The following is a 22,580-nucleotide window of genomic DNA, read 5'->3' as shown; positions in this document are numbered from 1 at the left end:
TCCCAAGTCGTGCCCTCCTCTTGTTAGTGAACATCTGTTGAAATATTTGTGAAGGAAAAATAACTAATTAAAGGGAGGTATCGAGTTAGAATTTCAGAAAGCGTCCGTGACTAATAGTAATCACGTTAAATTGAACAAAATTCAATATGGCGTTGAGAATGAGCCGCACGTGAAACTCTACCAAATATCAAAACAAGCGATTGATGCCAGATATATTGCACAGGGGACTCGGCTCGTACACTGGAAGAAGAAAAAAACAGTTTTGTAGAAGCTTGAAAAATTATTTTGTCGATGTTCAGGTCCCACCATAAGTTTAAGACCATCGGAAAGTTTAATAATATTTAATTCTAAAATTATAATAAATCTTTTAAAATTAATGGCTTTTGACGCCTGGTCTGAAAATCGTATTAATATTAAAGGCTATAAGAACTTACTCTCTGAATTTCTTTTTTTTTTAAATTACGTTTTTTAAAACCAATCACATTTTGTCCAAAAATATAAAAAAACTTATTATTAAAAAAAACTTTAAGTGACTACAGTAGTAAGAAAATATTCAGAACCTATATTTTGTTTTGTTTAGCAAATAAGTACTTAAATTAGGAATGGTTGATAATTTATAAATTGAGAATATTAAAAGATTTTTTTTTAAAAAATTACATTAAGTTACCAGAACTTTGTAACAAAAAACTTTATCACCATGAAATATTCTGATGGTCTTAAAATGTTTGACAGGACCTGCAGACCTTAACCGAATAATTTTACAGTCCCAAAAATAAAACCAGGTTTGTGCGGTGTTATGTAAAAAAAATAGGGTTGACAACCCACACACATTGAAAACGTGAGTAAAAAAAGCTAATATTTTGGCAGGGTTTTTTTTTTTTTTTTTTTTTTGAAATTTCTAATAAATGTTATTTTTTGCTTGATGTAGAGTGTAATTTTACCTACACAGCTGTGTCAGCGTCTTTGCACGGCACCGCACAACAGGGGTAGGCGGGTAGGATGTGGAGGGTGTGTGTTGACGAGGTGTCGTCCGTGCAGACGGCGCAGAGGTAGCAGCTGCTCGCCCGGATGGAGTCGGAGTGGTACGTGGACTCGGAGGGCGAACGCGGGGGCGGGGGCCGCCCCAACAACAACCACCTGGAGGGCGGCGACAAGCGCTGGAGCAGCGGCTCCGTGCCGGGTCTGGGGCGGCTGGAGGAGGCGGCGGTGCTGAGCGACCAGTACCCGGGGAACCAGGACGACGGCGCCGGAGCGGGTGGTCGCCTCAAGGACCGCCGCAAGTCGTGGCACATCAAGATGGAGCGCAAGCGGCGCAAGGGCGTGGCCGGGGACCCTCCGGCATCGCCGCCGCGCGGGCTCGCCGACCGCCAGAAGCGGCCCTCGTGGTGGAACATCTTCGCGCCGGAGCACTGGCCGCGGTGAGTCTGACCTCCTCTCCGGGAACATCTCAGCTCTCGGTAGGGAAAGCCTTCCTTTTCCGCAGACGAGAGAGCCGAAACCCGAAGTTCCCCGAAGTTCATGCTTCCCCCCCCCCCCCCCATATCTTCAATGTAGCTATCCTAACCAAATAAACCGTCCACGATGTTTTAAAGTATTTATAATGCAGCTAACCTAACCTAATTGACCATTAGTATCCTTTTTATCAACACCGCCAGATTTATTTACAATGAACCAAAAAAAAAAAAAAAAAGAATCCCTAAGATGTACGATCGGGCGTTTTGACTCTCTCGTCTGTGAAAAGAATGCTTCCCCGTCTCGGTAACATCTCGGCATTTAAGTCAACGCGGTGCTGCCATCTGTGCAGGTATTTTTTAATTAAATTACCAGTCGAAAATCAGGTGCAGAGCCGGGTTTCACTATTTTTTTTTCTCGCTCTCATCGCAGCCGATTCATTATTTAGTTTTAAATTTCGGTCTGCGAGTTGAATGGTTCGATAGTCGACGTAGATGCTCCGGCAGCGAATTCTAGCGGTTGGGGCGGAAACAACGCGTGATTCGCGTCAAGAAATGCAGTTAAAAAAAAAAAACAAAAAAAAAACACAGTTTTTCGAATATTTTTTTTATCACGCTCGGCATTGCTTTAAAGAATTTTACGTTAAATTTTGTGTCCGGGTTTCGTATTATAAGTGTGTTTGCAACTCGGGAACCCATGGAAGATGCTCGTTACCGAGGTGATATGCTACATATCTCTGGCGAGTATATAATAAAAGACTTGTACACATTTTTTGTTCAATTTTTTTTCCTTACTATTATTTAAGATATATTTCAGAAAATGTAAACACGATACCTCCCTTTTATTTGATATTCCGTGGCTAATATTTTCTACAGATATTCATTAAGCGACAATGAAGGGTTTAATAAATTGTGTTAAGTGATAATATTTGCGAATACTTACGCGACGTTTTACACCCATTTTAAGTATTACAATATACAAATATTTGTTGAAAATATTAGTGACAGAACATCAAATGCAATGGAGGTGTCATGTTAGAATTTCAGAAACAGCCCTTAAATTATAGCAATGACAATAAAATGAATATAAAATCAGCAAGGCGCGTGAGCTCCAGTCTTTAATCCTTTAGATAATACTATTTTATGTAAAGGCTCTTTATTTTTATTCAGTTTTGCATCTTATGAGAATAGATGGAAAAAAACTCAGACACCATCTTAGTTTCCACCGTTTTTAGACCATAACATTTTTTTGTCTTTTGATTTTAAAAATCTTACTCGTCAGAGCAGAGTGTATAAGTTAATGAAATGCCTGAAGTTAATAATGAACTTACTGCGACAAGTTGTTTACCCTGTTAAGTTATCGTCGTTTAGTATTAAATTATTCTGGTGAATGTCTGCAAATTTAATAAAGTAATAAAGTTTTTATTAGACACTATGTCGTGGTCTGTGTAAATCTCTTTATGTGTGAACTACGCTTATGAAATATTAATTTTTAGTAGCTATTAAACGCTAAAAAAAAAGTGATCGAATCTCTCAGTACTCGCTAGAGATGTTTAACATCTAAACTCTGTAACGAAAAAATTCTTGTGTTCTAATTTTGTAAATACACTTATAATACAAAACTCTGACCCGAAATTTTACGTAAAATCCTTAAAAATAATATCGAGCATGATAAATATACGCAAATTGTGTTTTCAACTATATTTATTGACGCGAATCATACGTAGTTTCCGCACCCGCCGCTAGAATTTGCTGCCGGATCTATTACGTAGACGATTGAAACCAATTTATTAGCAGACCGAAATTTAAAAACATATAATAAAACTGCTCCGTTAAAAGTGAACAAAACTAAAGTAATACAAAATCCTGGCTTTGGACATGATTTTCGACATTGAATTTTATTAAAATAGTGCCCAGCATGTTAAAATGTCTTAAAATGTTAATACTTTGGCTTTGTGAAATTTTGTTCGTGCCATCTGCCACCTGTGACAGCACATTACTGGTTACACACTTCCATAAAAATGCAAGTCATATTTACGATATTAGTCGTGCCAAATATCGTATACCGAGAGCTAAGATGTTACACATCAAAATGTTATCAAATAAAAATTTTTCAAATCAATAATGCGTCTTCCAGTCCCTATCTCACCCTAAGGAAAAAAAAAATTGTGGTTTTGCTGCCAAAGAACTTAAACGTAATAAGGCCCTTATGGAGACAAATATTGTTTTTATAACGATAAACCAGTGTAGTCCAGGAAATTGAGGTTCTCGATTATTTGTAAATGCGATTAAAAAGACTACATACTATCAAAAATAAGAAGAGTTTACAGTTTATTTTACATTTGAGATAAGGCGAAATAAAAACATAGGCATAAAACGATATCATCCACAGCAAAACCATGATTCAACCGTGTTATATGCTATTTGTTAAAAGTCGGGCGAATAATTAAAACCAAGGTCCCCCCCCCCCCCCTGAATAATTGCGTAGTATCATTTTATGAGCTTCCACGCCAATATAATTTTTTTGTAAATGTACTTCTATTGTCTTTTTTTTTGTAATATTTCTACATTAGAATATTTATCCAACCAAAAATAAAAACTTAATATTAAAGGCGGAGATTATTCTCAAGTTCAATTTATATGGAAGTTTTACTACACAAGTATGGCATATAATGCACTGGAGTGACGTTTGGTTGTTAAATATGAACAACATATGCTATTTTATTCGTGTATGTAACAATTCCTCTAAGAATCAAAATTTATAACCTTTTGTTTGATCTACTGCGTCATGCTTGATCACACGATAACTCTCAAGAAGTTTATTTCCTGTGTTTATTTATTTATGTATGTGACTGTATTTCTAAACAGTTTTAATGTCCAAGTATTTAATTGTATCACTTTTTATTAACGTAGCAAAATAATTACCTGAGAGAACAGTTTGGATGATACTTTGTCGCCGACCAGTTTCAGTTTTTTTTTTCTGGCTTGATATTAATATGTTAAATTGTTGCGTTAGTAACAACATTATATAATATTTCAGCATTGCGGTAGTAATTTTAAAATGAAGAGTAGTTTACATAGTATAGTCATGGGAATTTTTTATCGAGCGCCCCACTCCTCACGCCCGGGCAAGCGTTACTAAAGCGACGTTGCGTTGCTGTATTTGTTCGCTACGCAGCGCTCAAACTGCGACACCGGGCCTGCTTTCAATACCGTGACGTCATCAATAGTAGTCCTTCGATCCGCCCAGCAGCGCGCCTGTCTTACGGCGCTGCAGTTACGTCTTGCTTTCCTGTTTACAATTATCTTCTTATCTTTCTGTCTTACCATGCAGGTAGCACACATCACATTACAGCAGTTTGTCTCAATTATAACCAAGCTAGTTTAGTGAAGTGATTTAACCCTGGAGGATAAATGAAGTTTCTCGAAGAGGAAATCATCGACATCTTATCTTGTTTAGAATAGTTTCAGATCTCCATAATTTGAGTGGATCCATTATAAGAAAATATAATTCTAACTGTATAATAGTTTTGAAACCAATATATATTTTTTTAAGGTAAAAAAATGTTTGGCATCTAAGAAAAGAGAACGAAAAACTAATCAGATCCTGTCCTCTTTTACCTTTCTCCTTATGCGTTCATAAAATTGTTTTCTTACACTTTGGTTTATGAATATGTGCTTTAAGATTACTCCTTCGTTATTTCGTTTTTTTTTTCTCCTCACATCAGCGGTAGTTTCTAAACACTAGACAGTTTTATACAGCAGTTATTACAGAAGAAAGATTCGTTAGCAAATCCGTTGCTTTTTTATAAAAAAAAAATAGGTCTATGGCAAGAAGCTAACTTCACTTTTGTCGAGGTCATCGAGATAAAAATATCTTTAAAAAAAATTTGTGGACATTTCATTTGTTTTCCGTTTTAAACTCCTATGTTTCCTCATTGTTACGGTTCCGTGCATTGTGGAAGCAGCAGAAGCGAGTAGATCGAAGAGATCCATCCGTCTCCGTTAACGTGATCAGTCTCCGTTTACGGGCCGTGGAGAAACCGCAGAATGGAATCGCGGCATAATGGCAGAAGTGCCGTTAGTAGTAGTACATGACTGCGCGGTGCCGGTGCCGACCGCCAGCTTGAATTGTGACGTCACGGCCGCCATCTTAATAAGACCTTGACCTTTTGGCCGTGGCCTTCGAAGCTCGCCGAAATTGACTGCAAGTTCACCGAAATTGTCCCAAAATTGGCCGAAAAGACTCAGCAGAAAGTGTCGTTGCTGCAGGTCTGCCTTCTGCCCCTCCGCGACACTAGCGTGAATGTGCCTACCCCGACACTCGCCGACACCGCGGCCCAGTTGTTCCCACCGAATTAACGTTAATTAGATCGGTGAGGTATCACACACCTAGCTAGTTATGCAGTTTTATTGTTTGCCGTTAGTTGAGTAATTTTCCTGTGAATGCAATGCCAAAAGCTCTCTTTCGTTTGTTGCTGTTATTGCTGAATCACAACTTTTCATCACCAGATACATAATTTACAAAACGTTATTTTGAATTTCTGAAGTCCATCAATGAACAACTTGCATGGGTTTTTTTACCTCTATTAAAAAATATTAATTGATATATGTACACGGTGATTTTTTTTTCTGTAAATGAAACAGAAATATTTATGTAAAATTATAGACATTTGTATATTTGCGCGTGTAAATGAAAACAACTGTATCACAACAATATATCGTTTACAGGAATACTGGGTTTGGATTCTTACGCAGGCATTTATGGTTAATGTTGTCCCAGTACTTCAAATAGTTAAAGTTATTTGTTAACAGTTCGCTGAATAGTATTAATTGCGCACATAATAAGCATGATACAACAAAAAAAAAGTGAATTGTTGAATAGTCGATTATCTTTTCAATATTTAATATATGACTCATCAATTAAAATGTAAAATTATGCGGCAATTTTCGTAAGAAATTCTAAGTATTTCGAAAAACGTATTTCATATTTGCTATATGTTGTACAAAGTTACAATATGTTTCTTGTAGTATTACAGACTATTTCGTGGCAACTTGTACTAAAAGGAATTTTTTATCAGTACAGAAAATATTTTTCTGTGTGTGAGAATATCTGAGACGATACAACAAACGCGGGATAGCGCTATCGCGATGCATTTATCGAAAAAAAAAAATCCATCGAATATAGTAATGACAGGAAAATTAAATGACGTACGAGACCGAATTTTATGTTTATCTGACGCACTGGTTAATAATCTGCCATATTAAGTTGTTCGCGATCGAAAGATTTAAAAAAAAAAAATTATTGAAATCTTGGTGCGCGAGCGTAAATAGCCGAACATTTTCGTTTTTGAAAGCGGTCGATGTTCGAGACGCCATCTTCTGTAACCTCCACTGCCAATCAGGAATTCAGTTCTTTTTTCGCTTCCCGTTTTTTCGGCGCTCTCGGGGCATCGCAGGGATGTGGCCAGGAGCTCGCTCCAGCGACGTCTCTTGTTCGCCCTTCGCCAAGGGCGCAAGTATGTTTTTGTTTGTGTTTCCGTGTATATTGATAAAAATATCTATTTAATTGTTTTTATTGCCACTGTAATGTGAGTATTTTTTAAAAAAAAAAACTTTAAAATGCCTTAAAACTAGATGAATGCATTGTTTTTACAATTACTTTTTAAGACGTCAGAAATTCTTTAAAATAATCTCTTAAGGGGCACTTGAAATTTTTCTAAACATCTTGCTACTCATTTATCTGGATGGTATTCCATACCATCCAAAACCCTCAGGTCATTCGCCCTTCCCAAAATTGGAAGCTGCTGTACGCAGTTAGTTCATGCCTGCTCGCATATGTTTGTGTGTTTTTTATTTGGGGGGAGGGGGAGGAGGAGGAATCTGAAACCCGAGGGTTTTGCGCGTAGGGTTATAACCGACACAAGTCAACTCATTAGGCCGTCTATAGGTCTAGGCAGTAAGCGGAAAAAAAAACTGGCCTGCAATATTCAGAAAGTTTTCCTTAAAACATGAGTTTCGTTTATTATTACAGTTATAAACTCGGTTTCACAGTTATGATTGCCTTCACAGCAAGAGAATTTTTAATTACAGGGGAGCAATCCCTATATACCCTCTCCCCTCACAAGGATCTATGCCCATAACCTTCACTAAGACTGGGTATAACCCAATGCGAAAACTTGGAAGTTTCGCGGTTTTAAATATTTCTCTACGTCACCGCGATACGTAACAGTAACTTTGACTCAGGGTTTTTTTTTTTTGCTGCTATACTTAATTTACTGTAAATTAACCCACTTTGTAAGGTGGGTTTCAGCCCAAACCACTTTTTTTTCCGGCATTAATATCATTACATGTAAATTCAGATTGTGTGAAGTAAATAACTGGACCAGCTAATATGCAAATTAACGGAATCTGGTCATGGCCACTCCGATTCGCTTCGATGTTGGAGGTTGCAGCACGTATGAATAATTAAATACTTTACATCGAGAATGTGTTATCGCTCTCTCACGCATGAATCATAGTTAACAGTCAATCATGAACCGGGCATTACAAACAATACTAACGAAAAATGTTAGTAATTTTTATTTAGTTTCTTTCATTAATCACAAAATGTAATATTTGTTTCTGAACCATACACTCAATTTTTTTTTTGTAATCTGAACAGAAATATTCATGTGAAATTACAGATACTAGTAAATTTGTACATTTGCATGAAAACAACTTTATCACTGCAAAATAGTGTTTGCATTAAATACTGAGTTCGGATTCTGACCCGGGCATTTATTCTTTGTGTTGTCCCAGTACTTCCGATAGGTAAAGTTATTTGCAAACCGTTCCCTGAATAGCTTTCCAGTTTTAGCTGCGCACGTAATAAGCATTATACAAAAAAAATAAAGGCAAATTGTTGAATATTCGATATCTTTTCTAAATTCAAAAAATATATGTATTAATGAAGCATCAATTAAAGTATAAAATTATGCGCCAATTACTGTAAGAAAAACTCACATTATCTCGAAAAACTTATTTCTTATGCGAAAATAACCATAGCCATTTTTTGTACAAATTTACAATATCTTTCTTGTGGTATTACAAACTATTTCTTGGCAACTGATTTCCAAAGAATATCTTTTGTAAAAGTACAGATTTTTTTTTTCTGTTTAGCGAAAGTCTTGGAACTGCTGTTCGTAGATCTTATACCGAAAGTCATTAGAGTTAGAAAAAATATACGTAATTTCATTTAAGGGGGTGCCTCCCATTTCAGGTCATGATTTCATATTTATATTAATCAATTATAAACTTTTAGACTTTTTCAATTGTTTAACTTTCGCGAAATGAAAAATATATATAGCGCATACGTTTTGCATAATTAGCTGCCAAAGTTACATTTTAAACGTTTTTGGGTTGTACAAATAACGAGAATTTAATTTATTGCAGAACTGAAACTTTTTAGGTTTAACTGTAATGCCACTGGCTACTTCATAAGTATGGTTTGCATTTCTATCATAAAAATGCATTTCAAGTTTCTTGGCTGTCAAAATCATAAAACACTTGAGAATTTTGAAATGTCAGGTAAAATTAATTAATATTTTCTGAAAGAAATTCAATCTATTTCTTGAAGTAGCCAGTGGCATTGCAGTTAAACCTAAAAAGTTTCAGTTCTACAATAAATTAAATTCTCCTTATTTGTAAAACCCAAAAAACGTTAAAAATGTAACTTTTGCAGTTAATTATGCAAAAAGTATGCTCTGTATATATTTTTCATTTCGTGAAAGTTAAACAATTGAAAAAGTCTATAAGTTTATATGTAATTACTGTAAATATAAAATCTTGACCCGAAATGGGAGGCACCCCCCGTAATACGTTTTGGTTTCGTCCGTTGCAGTCGTAAATGTCGATGTGTTCAGCAGTTCTTCAGTATGACGTTTTCTTTACGAGGAAAACATGGCTATAAAATAGCATATCGCTTTGGTCAAGGTTGTAAAAAAAATGGCGTGCTGCGGTATTCCAAGCTTTATTTAGAAGTTTTTCAGAATCAGTGGAATGCAGTCAATGGCGGTCCTTACGGGAGGGGCGATTAGGGTGGTCACCTCATCCCCTCCCCCATAATCCCCTATAACAAAATTTACTTGGAGAAATAACAAAAAAAAATCTCCAATCCGCACCTGACATTTCAAGTCGTTTCAGTTTTTTTTTGTAAAAATTTGTACTTTATAATTCTTTTTAGTACTACTGTAATGTGAGTTAGTTTTTAAAACTTTTTATACTCTTCAAAACTATATAAATCCGCACTTTTTACAATAACATTTTAAGACGTCTGAAATTTTAACTGAGAAATTCCCTTTTCGACGAAATATTTCCTTTTTCATTCTCCGAAAATGTCGGAGGCTTGATATTTCCCCAAGGAGGCCTAAACACACATATACCTGGGGACCTTTGACCTTGACCTTAACCTTAAACTTAACCTTAACATTTAACCACATTCTTTAAATGTGTCACCTCGAGTGTAATTATAAAAACTAAAAAAAAAAAAAATGTTTAAAATAATTTGCTGTCCATTTATCTGGAATGTATTCCATACAACCCAAAAATCCCTGGTATCAGTCCTTTACCAAAATTGAAAGCTAGGTCCGTCGCTTCTCCAACACACTTGGTGGTTTTGGTTTATTTGTGCTTCGAACCCTCACATCTGGCCATGGCTAACCCTTTAAGACTTTTTCTCACACGCCATGTTGATTTTTTTCTTTCGTTCCAGTATTGCCGTTTTTTGCTTTTTTTTTGTTCTGCCACATATATTTTCAGCGAGTATTTATGTAATATCATGGTTGTAAAAATTCTTTGTTTTTCGCGTGACGTTTGACTCCCATGATATCACACAATGTGAATATATTTTGGAAAAATATATGGCAGATCAACAAATGCAATGGAGGTTTCGAGCTCAAATTCTAGAAACAGTCCTTAAAAATTAATGAAAAAAAACGAATGATAATGGGTACGCGCGTTAGAAGTTTCACTAACTTTAATTTTGCATGCAAATAATCAATAGCAATAAATTTAAAAAAAAAAGACTAGTAATATTATAAATACTGTTAGTAAAGTATAAACTCATTCAATTAAAAAATATATAAATAAATACTCAGTATTCAGTATTAATACAAACACGTGAATAAAATGAATAGTTTAATTTTGTAAAATAATCGAGATAAATTTTTAGTAGTAATGAAAATCAATAAATATGCTGAATGCTCATATTAATTTATTAATTTTAATTAATTAAATATATATCATGTAACAATTTATAATGCAAATAAATTATTCTTATGGGAAAATAACCTCACTTAGGTATATAAATACACTTGTAAATGTTTATAAACAGATTTGATATCACTAATATTTACAATATATATATTTTTAAATTATATGTAGCAGTATTTAATATGAATCACTTAATTATACTATTTAAAAGCACATACATATATAATTTTGATATGTGTAGAGCTTTTTTTTTTTTTTTTTTTTTCATCTTCTGAAAAATTTTGTTGCCTGGCGCGCGCGCATCGTAAATGTTCATTCACTCTCGTCAGTTTTCACAAGGCGCCAGAGAGAAGTATAACTTCAGAAAGAAGATGAAGATGGCGTGTAAGGGCGACCCCCGGAGGCCTGCCCAGTGTCCGGAGCGACCGCAGTTACAGCCCTTGGGCTTCCCCGACGACCGCTGGTCCGCTTACGAGCAGCACCGTCGGACGAGCGAGCGAGGCGCGGGCTGATTTACGGTCGGGGCGTCTGTTAACGTTCAGCGGTGTTCGCTCGGTGCTTGCTTTGGCCTGCGTCCACACGGGAAAGATGCGCCAAGAAGAAGGAAGGGAGGGAATTGGGTTTTTATTAGTGTACAGAGAATTTACGGCCGTGCCCGTTTCTTGGGACGTGTTGTAACCGATGTTTATGGTGAACTGTTTACGGAGAATTTTTTTTGTGATGAAGGGAGTGCATATACACTTCCGAGGCTCGATCTCAAAACGTCTTGTTGATTTTTGGTTACAGTTTATCGTCTTAAGGAAATTTTAACACGATATCTCCCATACATTTGTTGTTCTGTTACAAACATGTTCAACAGATAATCATTAAGCGTGATATAATTGGTGTAAAAAGTTGCGCAAATTGATAATTACGAATACGTGCACGAGTTTACACCCATTTCACTACACTTGGTGATTATCTGTTGAAATGGTTAGTGACAGAACAAAAAATGCACGGGAGGCACACCGTAATTTTTTTGTAAATGGAACAGGAATATTCATGTAAAATTACGTATGTTTGTAAATTTGTAGCTTTACATGAAAACAATCGTATCGTCACAAAATAGTGTTCGCAGGAATACTGGGTTCCGAATTCTTACCCAAGGATTTATGCTTTCTGGTGTGTCAGTGCCTCCAATAGTTAGTTACTTGTAATCCCTTCCCTGATAGCTTTCCAGTATTAATGATACAACGTGACACAACAAAAGTCAAATTGTTGAATATTCGATTATCTTTTCCATTATTAAGTATGCTTTGAATGAAGCATCAATTAAATTTAAAATTATGTGCCAATTCTCGTGAGAACTACACAGTATTATCTCGAAAAACGTATTTCATATATCAAAAAAAAAATCTTAGCTTTTTTTTGTAACAAGTTACAATATCTTTCTTTTAGCATTACAAATTATTTATTGGCAACTGGTTTCCAGACGAATCTTTTATAAAAGTAAAAAAATAAATTGCTGTGTATCTTGTTAAAGTTTCAGAAATATTACTTAAGTAATAGTAGTGACGTGAAATGAAATATTAGCGTAGCGTGTGAGAACGAGCATTAAAAATGTTCATCTTAAATTTACCAAGAACACTGGTGACATATTATCCAGTTATATTCGTTATTTTAGGAATATATTTGTACTGGGTGCACTTACTTTGAGTTTATGAACTCGGAAGAAACGTATTGTAGTATTAAAAAAAAGACATTTTAAAATTTTGATAAGTCTAGCCTACAACAGGAACTATCTTCTTCCTTCTTTGCGCCTGTTTACCCTGCGTACAAAACGGAACACAGAACGCGGAAGTCGGAATAGGCCTATATGGTGTTTTCTACGAATATGTCTACATCAGTTACTACAATTAACCCTTCCTTTATAAGAGCTGCACTCTTTGTTAAAAAGTCCTCATATTTACGGTGTTTTCTAACGACGCACAGCGTCAAGTGTTTGAGCACGTAATTTAATTCTCGTTACCCCCCCCCCCCTTTTTTTTTCTCACTCAACCTCTTTCGACAAAAGTCAATATTCGAAAATTCCATCATTGCTCGAAGCTTTTTCAGTTTATAAACTTCAATTTCAAATATTTAATATTTTGTAACAATATATTATAAGTTAATATATAATAATATTCTGCATAATTTCAATTTACTTTAAACAAATACTCCTGTAAAATAAATAATGCTAATTCATTTAGACTTGATTTTGGTATTCTCCCAAAAAATGCTTTGCCGAAAGAAAGAGTTATTGATGCGTGCAAACTTAAGTCTAGGATCGAAAACATTTTGGTTCCAAAAATTTTGCAGCAATTTTCTTGGCTAGGCCCATTACCAGTGATACGCGCAGTTGTCAGTTGTGACCATTTTAAGGTAGGAAAATAATTGTGGTCAAATAGCAAACATAGCATTAAACAATAAAGTGATTGTTGTAGGGAAATAAATTTGATCCTAATGAGTTTATATCAATAATATATTTTTGAAAAGACATAACATTTTTAAATTTTAAACAATGTTGGTAAATTACACTTAAGTATTCTTCTTGTATGCTCGTTCTTTTAATTATTTAATTAAAACGAATTTGAACCACATAAACTATATGAAATATGAAGGTGATGTTTTAAAGTACAAGACAAACTTCACCATTGGATTTTTTTTTTTAATTTAGGTGAAAGTGAATCTTTTTCATAACGCAACTGCTTGAACTACCGAAACAAGATGAGGTTTGCCAAAAGAAATTAATAACTTTCTTCCTAGAATAATATATAGTAATGCACAGTGCCTAAAAAACGTTTTCAGACCACAGGCGTATTTAAAATAAAATTACCCTAGTTTTAAATTTTTTTTAGTTATCTTCTCATGAATATTTTGTGAATAGTGCAATTCATGAGCCATCTATTAAAAAAAATTGCGATTGTAATCTAAACGCGAACGCCTAGTGTAGTTGTGGCTAGTATCAGTTGTGACTTTTATCCCCCCCCCCCCCCCCTTCAGTCAAGCTGTCTAACAGAAGAAAGACCGCTTCTAAACTGTGGCAATGCTTACAGCGAATTAACGCGTCAGTTTCTACTGTTGGCGAAGAAACTTAAGGGCCCCGCCTACCTGGGCACACATACGGTGTGCAGAGCTTCAGGAAAAACAACGCGATTTCAAAACTACTCAAGATATCCGAGTGGGGCCTGTTTACGAAAAGCATTTAAGAGTTCGCTGAGGGCCGATAAGTACTTTTAATTTCGGATTAAGTTTTTAAACTGTATTTTTAGAAGCGTTAAAATGCCTAAAACGCGTGTTTGCAGAGTAATTTTTAGGCATAAAACAGTCAGTACAGATTCTTGAAAGCACTTAAGGGGCTTGCATTACACCTTTATCTTCATTTCTCCGCCATATAATGTTACGGTCACCGCTCAAATTTCACAGTTATCCTGTGACGACGAGACGAATGCGCGCCAGTTCAGAGACTTGCGCTTAGAGGCTATACCGCGCTGGAAGCACCAGCGAGCGTCGCGCTTATCATCCCGCCTCACTAACACACATACACCCCTGACGAGGCGGGCCCCTTAAGAAACTTGCTCGCCTGAAAAGCTACAATTTTTTATTTTTTTTTGCCGTGGTGTCCTCTGGGGTGCAGGTTTGTACAGTGTGTGGTTATCGCCATGTCCAGCGTCGCGGCGCCCGGCAACCTCGGCACCCGGGGCTCTGGTGCCAGCGCTGTTCACGAGCCACGCCCCCCCCCCCCCCCCCCTCGACCCTGACCTGTCTCCGGGGAGAGAAAGGAGACGGGAGTCTCCTTGGGAGGCGGGCTTAAAGCGCGGTGCGCTCGCTCCGTTTCCAGAGCGGTCGTTAGCGCGACGCAGCCTCAGAGAGCGGACTGGACACGACCCGAGCGAACGGGGGACGGGAGATCGCACTTCACTTCCAGGAACCAGGGGCGTAGCCAGGGGGGGGGGGGGGGGTTTAAGGGTTCAAACCCCTCCCCCCCAACCTTTAGCACCAAATCTTTAATTAATTTCTTATTCATCACTCAAACAAATTTCATATTAAAATTAATAAAATTTTGTACCATTACAATATATAAATTTAAGTACCGGAAACTGCTAGAATAGCACTATTTTACACCTTAAAATCCAAATTTTCCCGGGGGAGGACCCCCGGACCCCCCGCTTTAATACGGGGGGGGGGGAGCATGCTTCTTAACACCCCCCCCCCCCCCATACACAAATCCTGGCTACGCCACTGCCAGGAACGGGGTGCGAACTCCAAGTGTAACAGACGTGTGCTTCTGGATCTCAGTTCACAATCCGAATCAGAAAATGAAGCGTGTTACTAGCGAATAATAAAAGGATTTGGTTTGAGAAAGTACGAAAACTATCGATAATAAAAACAATTTTATTCCAAACTAAGATAATAAAATATAATACAATTAAACGGCTCTGTAATAATAAAAAATAAAACGTCATCATACACTGTTTGAAATAATGTATATACCTAAACGACGCAACAACGAAATACTTAGTAATTAATTATAAGTATTCATAATATATTTTGAGGTAGGGAAGGACATACAAACTAAACATGACTATGTAAAGTTTCCACGTAGCTTCTAAAAAAATGTCACTTATTGGTAGTCCACTCATGCTTTCACTGGTAGGAGTTGCGTTTACAAATTCTGTAACAGCTGCGTGTACATGAGGACAGGCTCTCCATTTGGTCTTCAGCTTTGGAGACAGCAGAAAACCACTTACGCAACTCTCTGAAGGTTTGGTGTGAGTGTGTTTGTTGCCGCTTACATAGAGTCGAAAATCAGTTTGAGACCATCAGGAGGTTTCATTAATTCACGTTGCCATGCGTCTCTTTCTTGAGACCTTGCCTCTGATTCTCGCTTGTTCCCGAAGAAAATCAATGGCCGATTAGGAAACCTGAACTATTTTTTTTTTTAACTTTTGGCTCATTCTGGAACATTCGGCAGGCTAAGACATAGCATCAGATCATGGCTACATACAGTTTCCAAACTTCATACGATATGTCTTCTGTATTTCCCTCAGAGTGGCGGCATGTATCCTCGTTTGTGTTCGGCCCTATCTGTCAGGTATGTCTGTAGAGATGACATTTGTTGTAACTATTTCCACGGCTTGAAAGGAGCAGCTTCGTTACCGCTTTCATAATTAGCTTTCAAACGCTTTACACTACTTCGGTACGGATCCCGCAACTTCATCCATATTGTTTTGGCCATATCACCTGAAATAAAAAAAGTGTTACATAACTTATAACACATGTAGGTATTATTACAGTCCCGAAAATTTTGCAGATTCATTGAGAGTCAGGCTTAACATTGAAGTTGTTTGTATACTCGAGACGCTCTTTAATGTTTATTGGCTGTTTTTTTTATTGTGAAGGAAAGTCTAAGATTACACATGATTCAGTCGCTCTTATGAAAACTATTTATTACTGTCTCTGTCATCCAGGGCGTGGCAAATAATTTTTTATCCAATCGTGAAAGTAACATAGAAATAAACGTATCGTACAGTAATTTCAACATTACATCAAATAAATCCACGATACTTTCGAGCCTCGATGTATTAATATTACCAAGAATAAAAATGAAAACCTAAACTAACTGAATAAAATAATACTATTAACTGCTCTGTAATAATAAACCTAATGATTCCCACCTAATTCAATTATGCATTGAACAGCAATTTCTGTCCATATTTTTAATAATAGTAATATGTCAAAAAATGTTTATCATTGGTGTCATACGGCACTTTATTAACACGCATATTTTCAATCAAAAGTTCTTCTACAGATGTTCCATCTTGGCCACACACGTATCCTGCCAATAACTAGAAAACGCACAAAGAGGATGTAGTGGGGGTACCTGAGTAAAGCAACAGGACTCAGGTTGGTGCCGTTCTCGGGCGCATACGTTAGAAGTTATTCTTAAATGAAATTGCTAAAATATTAAGCTGAAGAGTTTTAAAACGCATATTACAACAATAAGTATATGTTTCTATATTTGTTTTTGCTTAAAAGACTTAAATCTGTCTGTAAATAATTACCACAAACAAACCTTAGCCTTGTTGAGCTGATTCAACATTGATATTATATAATATTATTATATTACTCGTATAATGTAATAAAAAATAAGAAAAAATTACCGGTACGAGATTTGATCCACGCCCCTTGAGATTAAGAAGAACGCGCTCCACTGCTGTGCTACCGATTCCGTTTAGAATGTACAAGGAGAATATGTATTAAAACCATTGTAATGTCAGATTTCTTAGATATTTTAAAACTTGAGATTATTTTTAACTATGACTGTTTTTGTTAACCATGGGGTAGTATCACTATCATTAAGTTTCATTTGGCACACGAATACGTTTGGTATGTCCCCCTTATGTTTAAGAAAGTGACTACACATTACGGGTTTATGTTGCTACAAGTGGGTCCGCCGTATTCGTGTCACGATTCCGTTCATCGATTCCGGTTCCATTTTCACGAAATTACTCCTATCAAATGCCGTAAAGCGAGAGCTAAGATGTTTACGCATCAAAAAAAGTCACGTGTTACTGGCAAACTTGCGTGTATAATAAATACATATATTAACTGTTCAGCGGTGGATTGCCTTTGACGACATTGATTCCATACCGTGGTTCAAAATTCTCGCGGATTATAACGAAACACACTCCTCGTCAGGGACGTCGGAACGTTTTCATGAGTGGGTGTGGGGGGGGGGGGGGGGGCGAAAAGATGTATCACACTTACCTCAGTCTTAGAGGCCCCCCGGAAAAATTTGGAATTTTAGATGCCAAATTGTGCTATTCAATGCGTTTCCGAACTAAAATATTAAATATACCATTCCAAGAATTTGATGACGTATGTATTAAATACTATTCTGACATTAGATGTAGTACAATTTAAATAAAATACCATCTAGTAAGTTGCAAATCATTTTACAGTATATTGACAATCATAAATTTGATTTTCAAATCAATGTGATCACCAATGCAACGTTTGTACCTACTGGTTGAGAAAAATACTACTAGAACCAAACATTTATTCTGGGAAAAGGAGGGGGGCGAAATGCTACTCTCGCCCCTGCTGCCCCCCCTCCCCCCCACCTGTCCCTACGTCCCTGCTCCTCGTGTTGGTTGATAATTATCGCATGAGGTACGTGTTTCGGTGATGACGAATCCTCGTCTGCCGGTCGCGAGAACGAGAAGGAAACGCCGCCAGCGACAGGCCACTTCCGGTCGTCAACAGTGCGCAGTTTTAGCTCGTGGTTGACATTCTCCATGTCCAAAGCCTCTGGTGCCTCCGTGAACCGACTCCATTTTGAAACAATGACATTTTCTTGTATACAAGCGACATGACGAATTGCCTCCTTTCTCTATCTTCGGCCAGGCCAGAGACCTTCACTTTTCCTTTTTACTTTTCCTATTTTTGTACTTGACTTGAGTTTTACCACAGAGTATTTTGTCGAGGAAAAGGAAATATCGTAAAACGGCTTGCTTGCAATGCAAATTTTTGTCATTTAATTTGGTGTTTGGTGAACCCCGCTCAGCTATGGGCACTTAGAAACATTCCGTGCATTCTGAAACAATCAGTTGAATTCCTCCCTGCTGGATGGAGGCTGCTAATCAATACCAGACAACATCTTGACCGAAGCTTAGGGAAATATTATTTTTATGCCTGTATTGCCAATATTTTGGATAAATAATCGAAAATAAAAATTATTGTTGCTAAAAAATTTGATGTTTTAATAAAAATTGGTGTTTCCAAGATGGCATGTAGTCCAGTAGTCTATTCATTGATTGCACTTACTTTAATACAAACTTAGAAGACTGTACAGATTAGATTCTCTAAAGGCCTAAAGGGTGCATGTACTTTATGTAAAAGAACAGAGAGGAATGCTTCCTGTGTGCCTCCAAGGCACGAAACAGGTGAGTTTAATTCTTCTAGATTATACTTCCATAGCCACTGACATGTCACTGTAGGGCATGTTTTACCAGAATCGCTGCATTAAATTGAATATTTTTTTATTTGTGAAAATATTAAATAGACTTGTGGCTTACTGTACTTTTAAGTTCATGGTTGCAGCAAAACAACAGTATCGGTAGGAGAATTACGAGTATTTGAAATCTACTCAAGGACGGCACCTTTTACCTTTGAAGGTAATATTCTGCCGGTTGTAAGTTAGAAAATACGAAATCTTAAGAAATTCGTGCACGTGAAAATTAGTTGAAGACTTTACTCTTTAAAAAAAAATACCTTCAGGCGTAGGTAGATTTCGAAGTACCTATTTATTCTGGAAATATTTTGGAAATTTGGGATTACTAATTGTGAAAATATGAATAAATACATTACAATAGGCATTTCAGTTCAGTTGTGGCGTAAGTATCGTAAAAATTGAAAGGAAGCCAAAGAAAAGAATATGTTTTCGTTTGGGGACTCGAAACCGCGATCCTCGGTTTACGAATCCGAACTCTTGCCACTGCTCCATCCGCTGCTTGAAAATTACTTCAACATAAAAGACTTGTGTATTGATCAATCCGCGACAAAAACTTTTATTTCCTAAACGCTCCCATCTGCGTCACTTCCATGTCTAGTCAAGCCCTTCTGGACGATTTCGGCGATGACGTGTAGCCAACCTCCCCTTGTAACTGTTAATATCATGGGTACAACAAGTCGCGTAATGTTCGTAATTACTATCACTTACGCGACTTTTAAAACCCATTATATTACACTTAGTGAATATACGTTGAAAACGTTAGTGACAGAGGGAGATACCATGTTTAAATTTAAGAAAAGCTCTTAAATAGTAGCATTGTTGAGAAAAAATGAAGGGGAAATAATCATCATGGCGTGTAAGACAGAGCATAATTAATTGGAAAAGTCCGTTAATTTGCTGGAATCTCTAGCAGTGTTCTCTTCTTTGACCAAGTGACCCGTACTCGAGTAAATGAAAGAAAAACAAAGAGTAAAGGTTAAAGGATAAAGTTAAGCCTGTGGTGATGGTCGTTCATAGGTTGGCAGTGCCGTGAGGGGAGACCTTCCCTGCTGTGGAAACGGGAGCGTCGGAATCATCGGCGCGACTCGCAACGACGCAACAGTTGGAATGTTGGCCAACTCTTGGCATCATTGTGCCTGCCGGCGTTGCCCCACCGGGCCGATGTATCGATATTGCTATTCCTGCGTGTGTCTCTGTGTGTGTTTTGGCGGCATTTGTTGTGATGCCTGGTCCGCGGTCAGCTCGGGTCCTCGCGCAATCTGGAGGAATTCCTTCTATTTTAGTAACAGTCAAAATATACTTTGTTTTCAAATGGCTTTCTCAATATTGTTTAGCCATTTTTATAAACATTTTATTTGTAAGGAATATTTTAGATAACATTCCTGAAGCATCATAACCACATGTATTCAGGGGCGTAGCCAGGGGGGGAGGGTTTAGGGGTTCGAACCCCCCCCCCCCCCCTTGGCAACAAATCTTTAATTAATTACTTATTCATCACTCAAACAAATTTCATATTAAAATTAATAAAAATTTTACCATTACAATATTTAAATTTAAGAACCGAAAACTGCTAAAATAGCACTATTTTACACCTTAAAATCCAAATTTTCCCGAGGGAGGACCCCCGGACCCACCGCTTTAATACGGGGGGGGGGGGGAGGGGGGGCATGCTTCTTAACACCCCCCATACACAAATCCTGGCTACGCCACTGCATGTATTACAGCATACGTCTCTGTATATTTGGTAAGTCGTATGCAACGTGAACAGACGTACTTTCAGCTCATGTATTACAGCACACGTCTCTGTATATTTGGTAAGTCGTATGCAACGTGAACAAACATACTTTCAGCTCATGTATTACAGAATACATCTCTGTATATTTGGCAAGCCTGTGCAACGTGAGAAAAACGTATTTTAGGCGGGTGTCAAACTTCGCGTTTCTGCTGCAGCGGCTAAAACGTATGTGGCTCTTTTTTTTTTCTGAATATTCTATCGACAGGTTTTTTTTCTAGAGTGCACATTCCTGTTATATCAATAATGCATTAAGTAAATTTATCGAAATCGAACATGTAAACAATTATTTATACAAAAAATATAACCTAGTAGAAAATGGCGACCGCTCCGGTGACACCAGTCTTGGATTTAAAAGTAAAGTTGTTGCCCTAATTACGTCTTGCATGTGTTACAACAAATTTTCTGTTGTTACTTTTGCGTATAGAATGAGTCGTGTTCTTCTCGTAGTTAATGTCTCAGAATGGCGAGTGTTCGTTGAGACGTCGCTTTTATGTGGCTAGGGTAAGTGGTTCGAACCCAACCCTCTTGCCGTGTCTCAGTATTGAGCACCGATTCGATAATCGAGTGGTTCGGAGCCTGTGGTTAGTCATAAAATTTCAAACGTTTTAATGTTTAAATAAACCATGATTAATTTATCTTAAAATTAATATTGTAGTTGTCACCATTGAGGCAGCAGAGAAGCATGTTGCCTTTAGTGAGTATAATTCCAGAAAATCAATCATTTTACTATTAAAGTAATTTTTTAACTAAATAAAAAACCTTATTTTTATTCTGTGAGAGTAGTATGATATGGTTTCTCCGGGAACATAGTGCTCAGTAGTCGTATTTAGATTTTAAACTTTGGCTTCTGTCGTCACCACAGCCATCTTAAGTCAAAGGTGGTGGCGTTAGCATCAGAGATCAGAGGTTACAAATCCGAATCCAACTAAAGGTTACTGTGTTTCCGGAGAAAACCAAGTCACACCACTTGTGATAATTTTGACACTTAAAACGTTTGCAAGTAACAGTGTTTCCGAAAATTTTTAATAATTACCTGAAAGCAGCAGAACAGACTTAACATGTCTGTGGTCTCAAAACACACACGAATGCTTGCATCTCGTACCATCCACGCCATGTTACTAGAATATCAATTCATCTTAACGTTGTGAAATTTTTACATAAACTTGTGCTTATTTTTCGGGCGTTTATAGCTCTGTTGGTCATGGCGCATACTCGCAAACCAAATGTTTGTCTTGCCACAGGCTGTACCTTGGACGGAATGGTGCAAGTAGTACACGGCTGCCTATGCCATTAGCACCTTATTGTTTGAGTTGCGTACCGTTAGTAAGCCTTTTTTTTCTCCAACTCATGGTGATGTTCAGAAAACGTCATATTTTGTCATCCGCTACGTATAACCGAGAGTGATATTGTGTAATCATTTCATGAGGCTGGTGTTTACTGAACGTTGTTTCAAGAATTTGCAAAACCGTTCACACTGCCAGTTTTTGGTCTGAAGAATACATAGCGATGGTTAATAATTTGACTATAGATTTTAATTACAGACTTTTAAATGTGCACTTCTTAAAATTGTGTGGGGATTGTGATCAGGATGTTGTATTTCGGTTTCTACCTCTCCTCTTTAAATCAAATTTTGGACATTAGCTCCTGAGAGAGGGCAGACTTGTTAACAGAGGGCCCATGTGTTGGGCTTTTTTATGTGTAACATAACTTAGCTCTCGGCACACAACATTTGGTAGGAGTAATTTCGTGAATGGAACAGAAGTCGCATGGAACGAAAATGTGTATCCACGGTGCTGCCATCTATGACGTGTAGCGCTAACCAAAGTTTACAAACACAATGGGAAACTTCAATTGTTTAATTCCTTGTGGAAAAACAGGTTCAAATCCGGAGTTTAGTATACTTTCAAGTCTATTTTGCTTTTATAAGAGACGTTTCGGAATATAGTTTCACATTTCGCTCTGCTAATGAAATGATTCTATCGTCAACATAGCTGCTCCGGCAGCGAGTTCTAGCAGTGGGTCCGGAAACTACGTGTGATTCACGTCA

The 22,580-nt window shown here is 37.2% G+C and overlaps 1 protein-coding gene across 1 annotated transcript in view; it reads left to right on the top strand.

Annotated features, from left to right (window-relative positions):
• LOC134531781 (nuclear receptor coactivator 7) overlaps positions 1-22,580 on the top strand; it is a 667,626-nt gene that overhangs the window by 36,124 nt on the left and 608,922 nt on the right. The window contains exon 2 of the mRNA XM_063367692.1: positions 1,039-1,418. Coding sequence (XP_063223762.1) covers positions 1,069-1,418 — 350 coding nt within the window. The 5' untranslated portion in view covers positions 1,039-1,068. The remainder of the gene's footprint in view (positions 1-1,038; positions 1,419-22,580) is intronic.

This window comes from Bacillus rossius, chromosome 5, assembly GCF_032445375.1.
Source record: "Bacillus rossius redtenbacheri isolate Brsri chromosome 5, Brsri_v3, whole genome shotgun sequence".
Lineage (NCBI taxonomy): Eukaryota > Metazoa > Arthropoda > Insecta > Phasmatodea > Bacillidae > Bacillus > Bacillus rossius.
The sequence above is the reverse complement of the archived record's forward strand: the minus strand, read 5'-3'. Positions and strand labels throughout refer to the sequence as shown.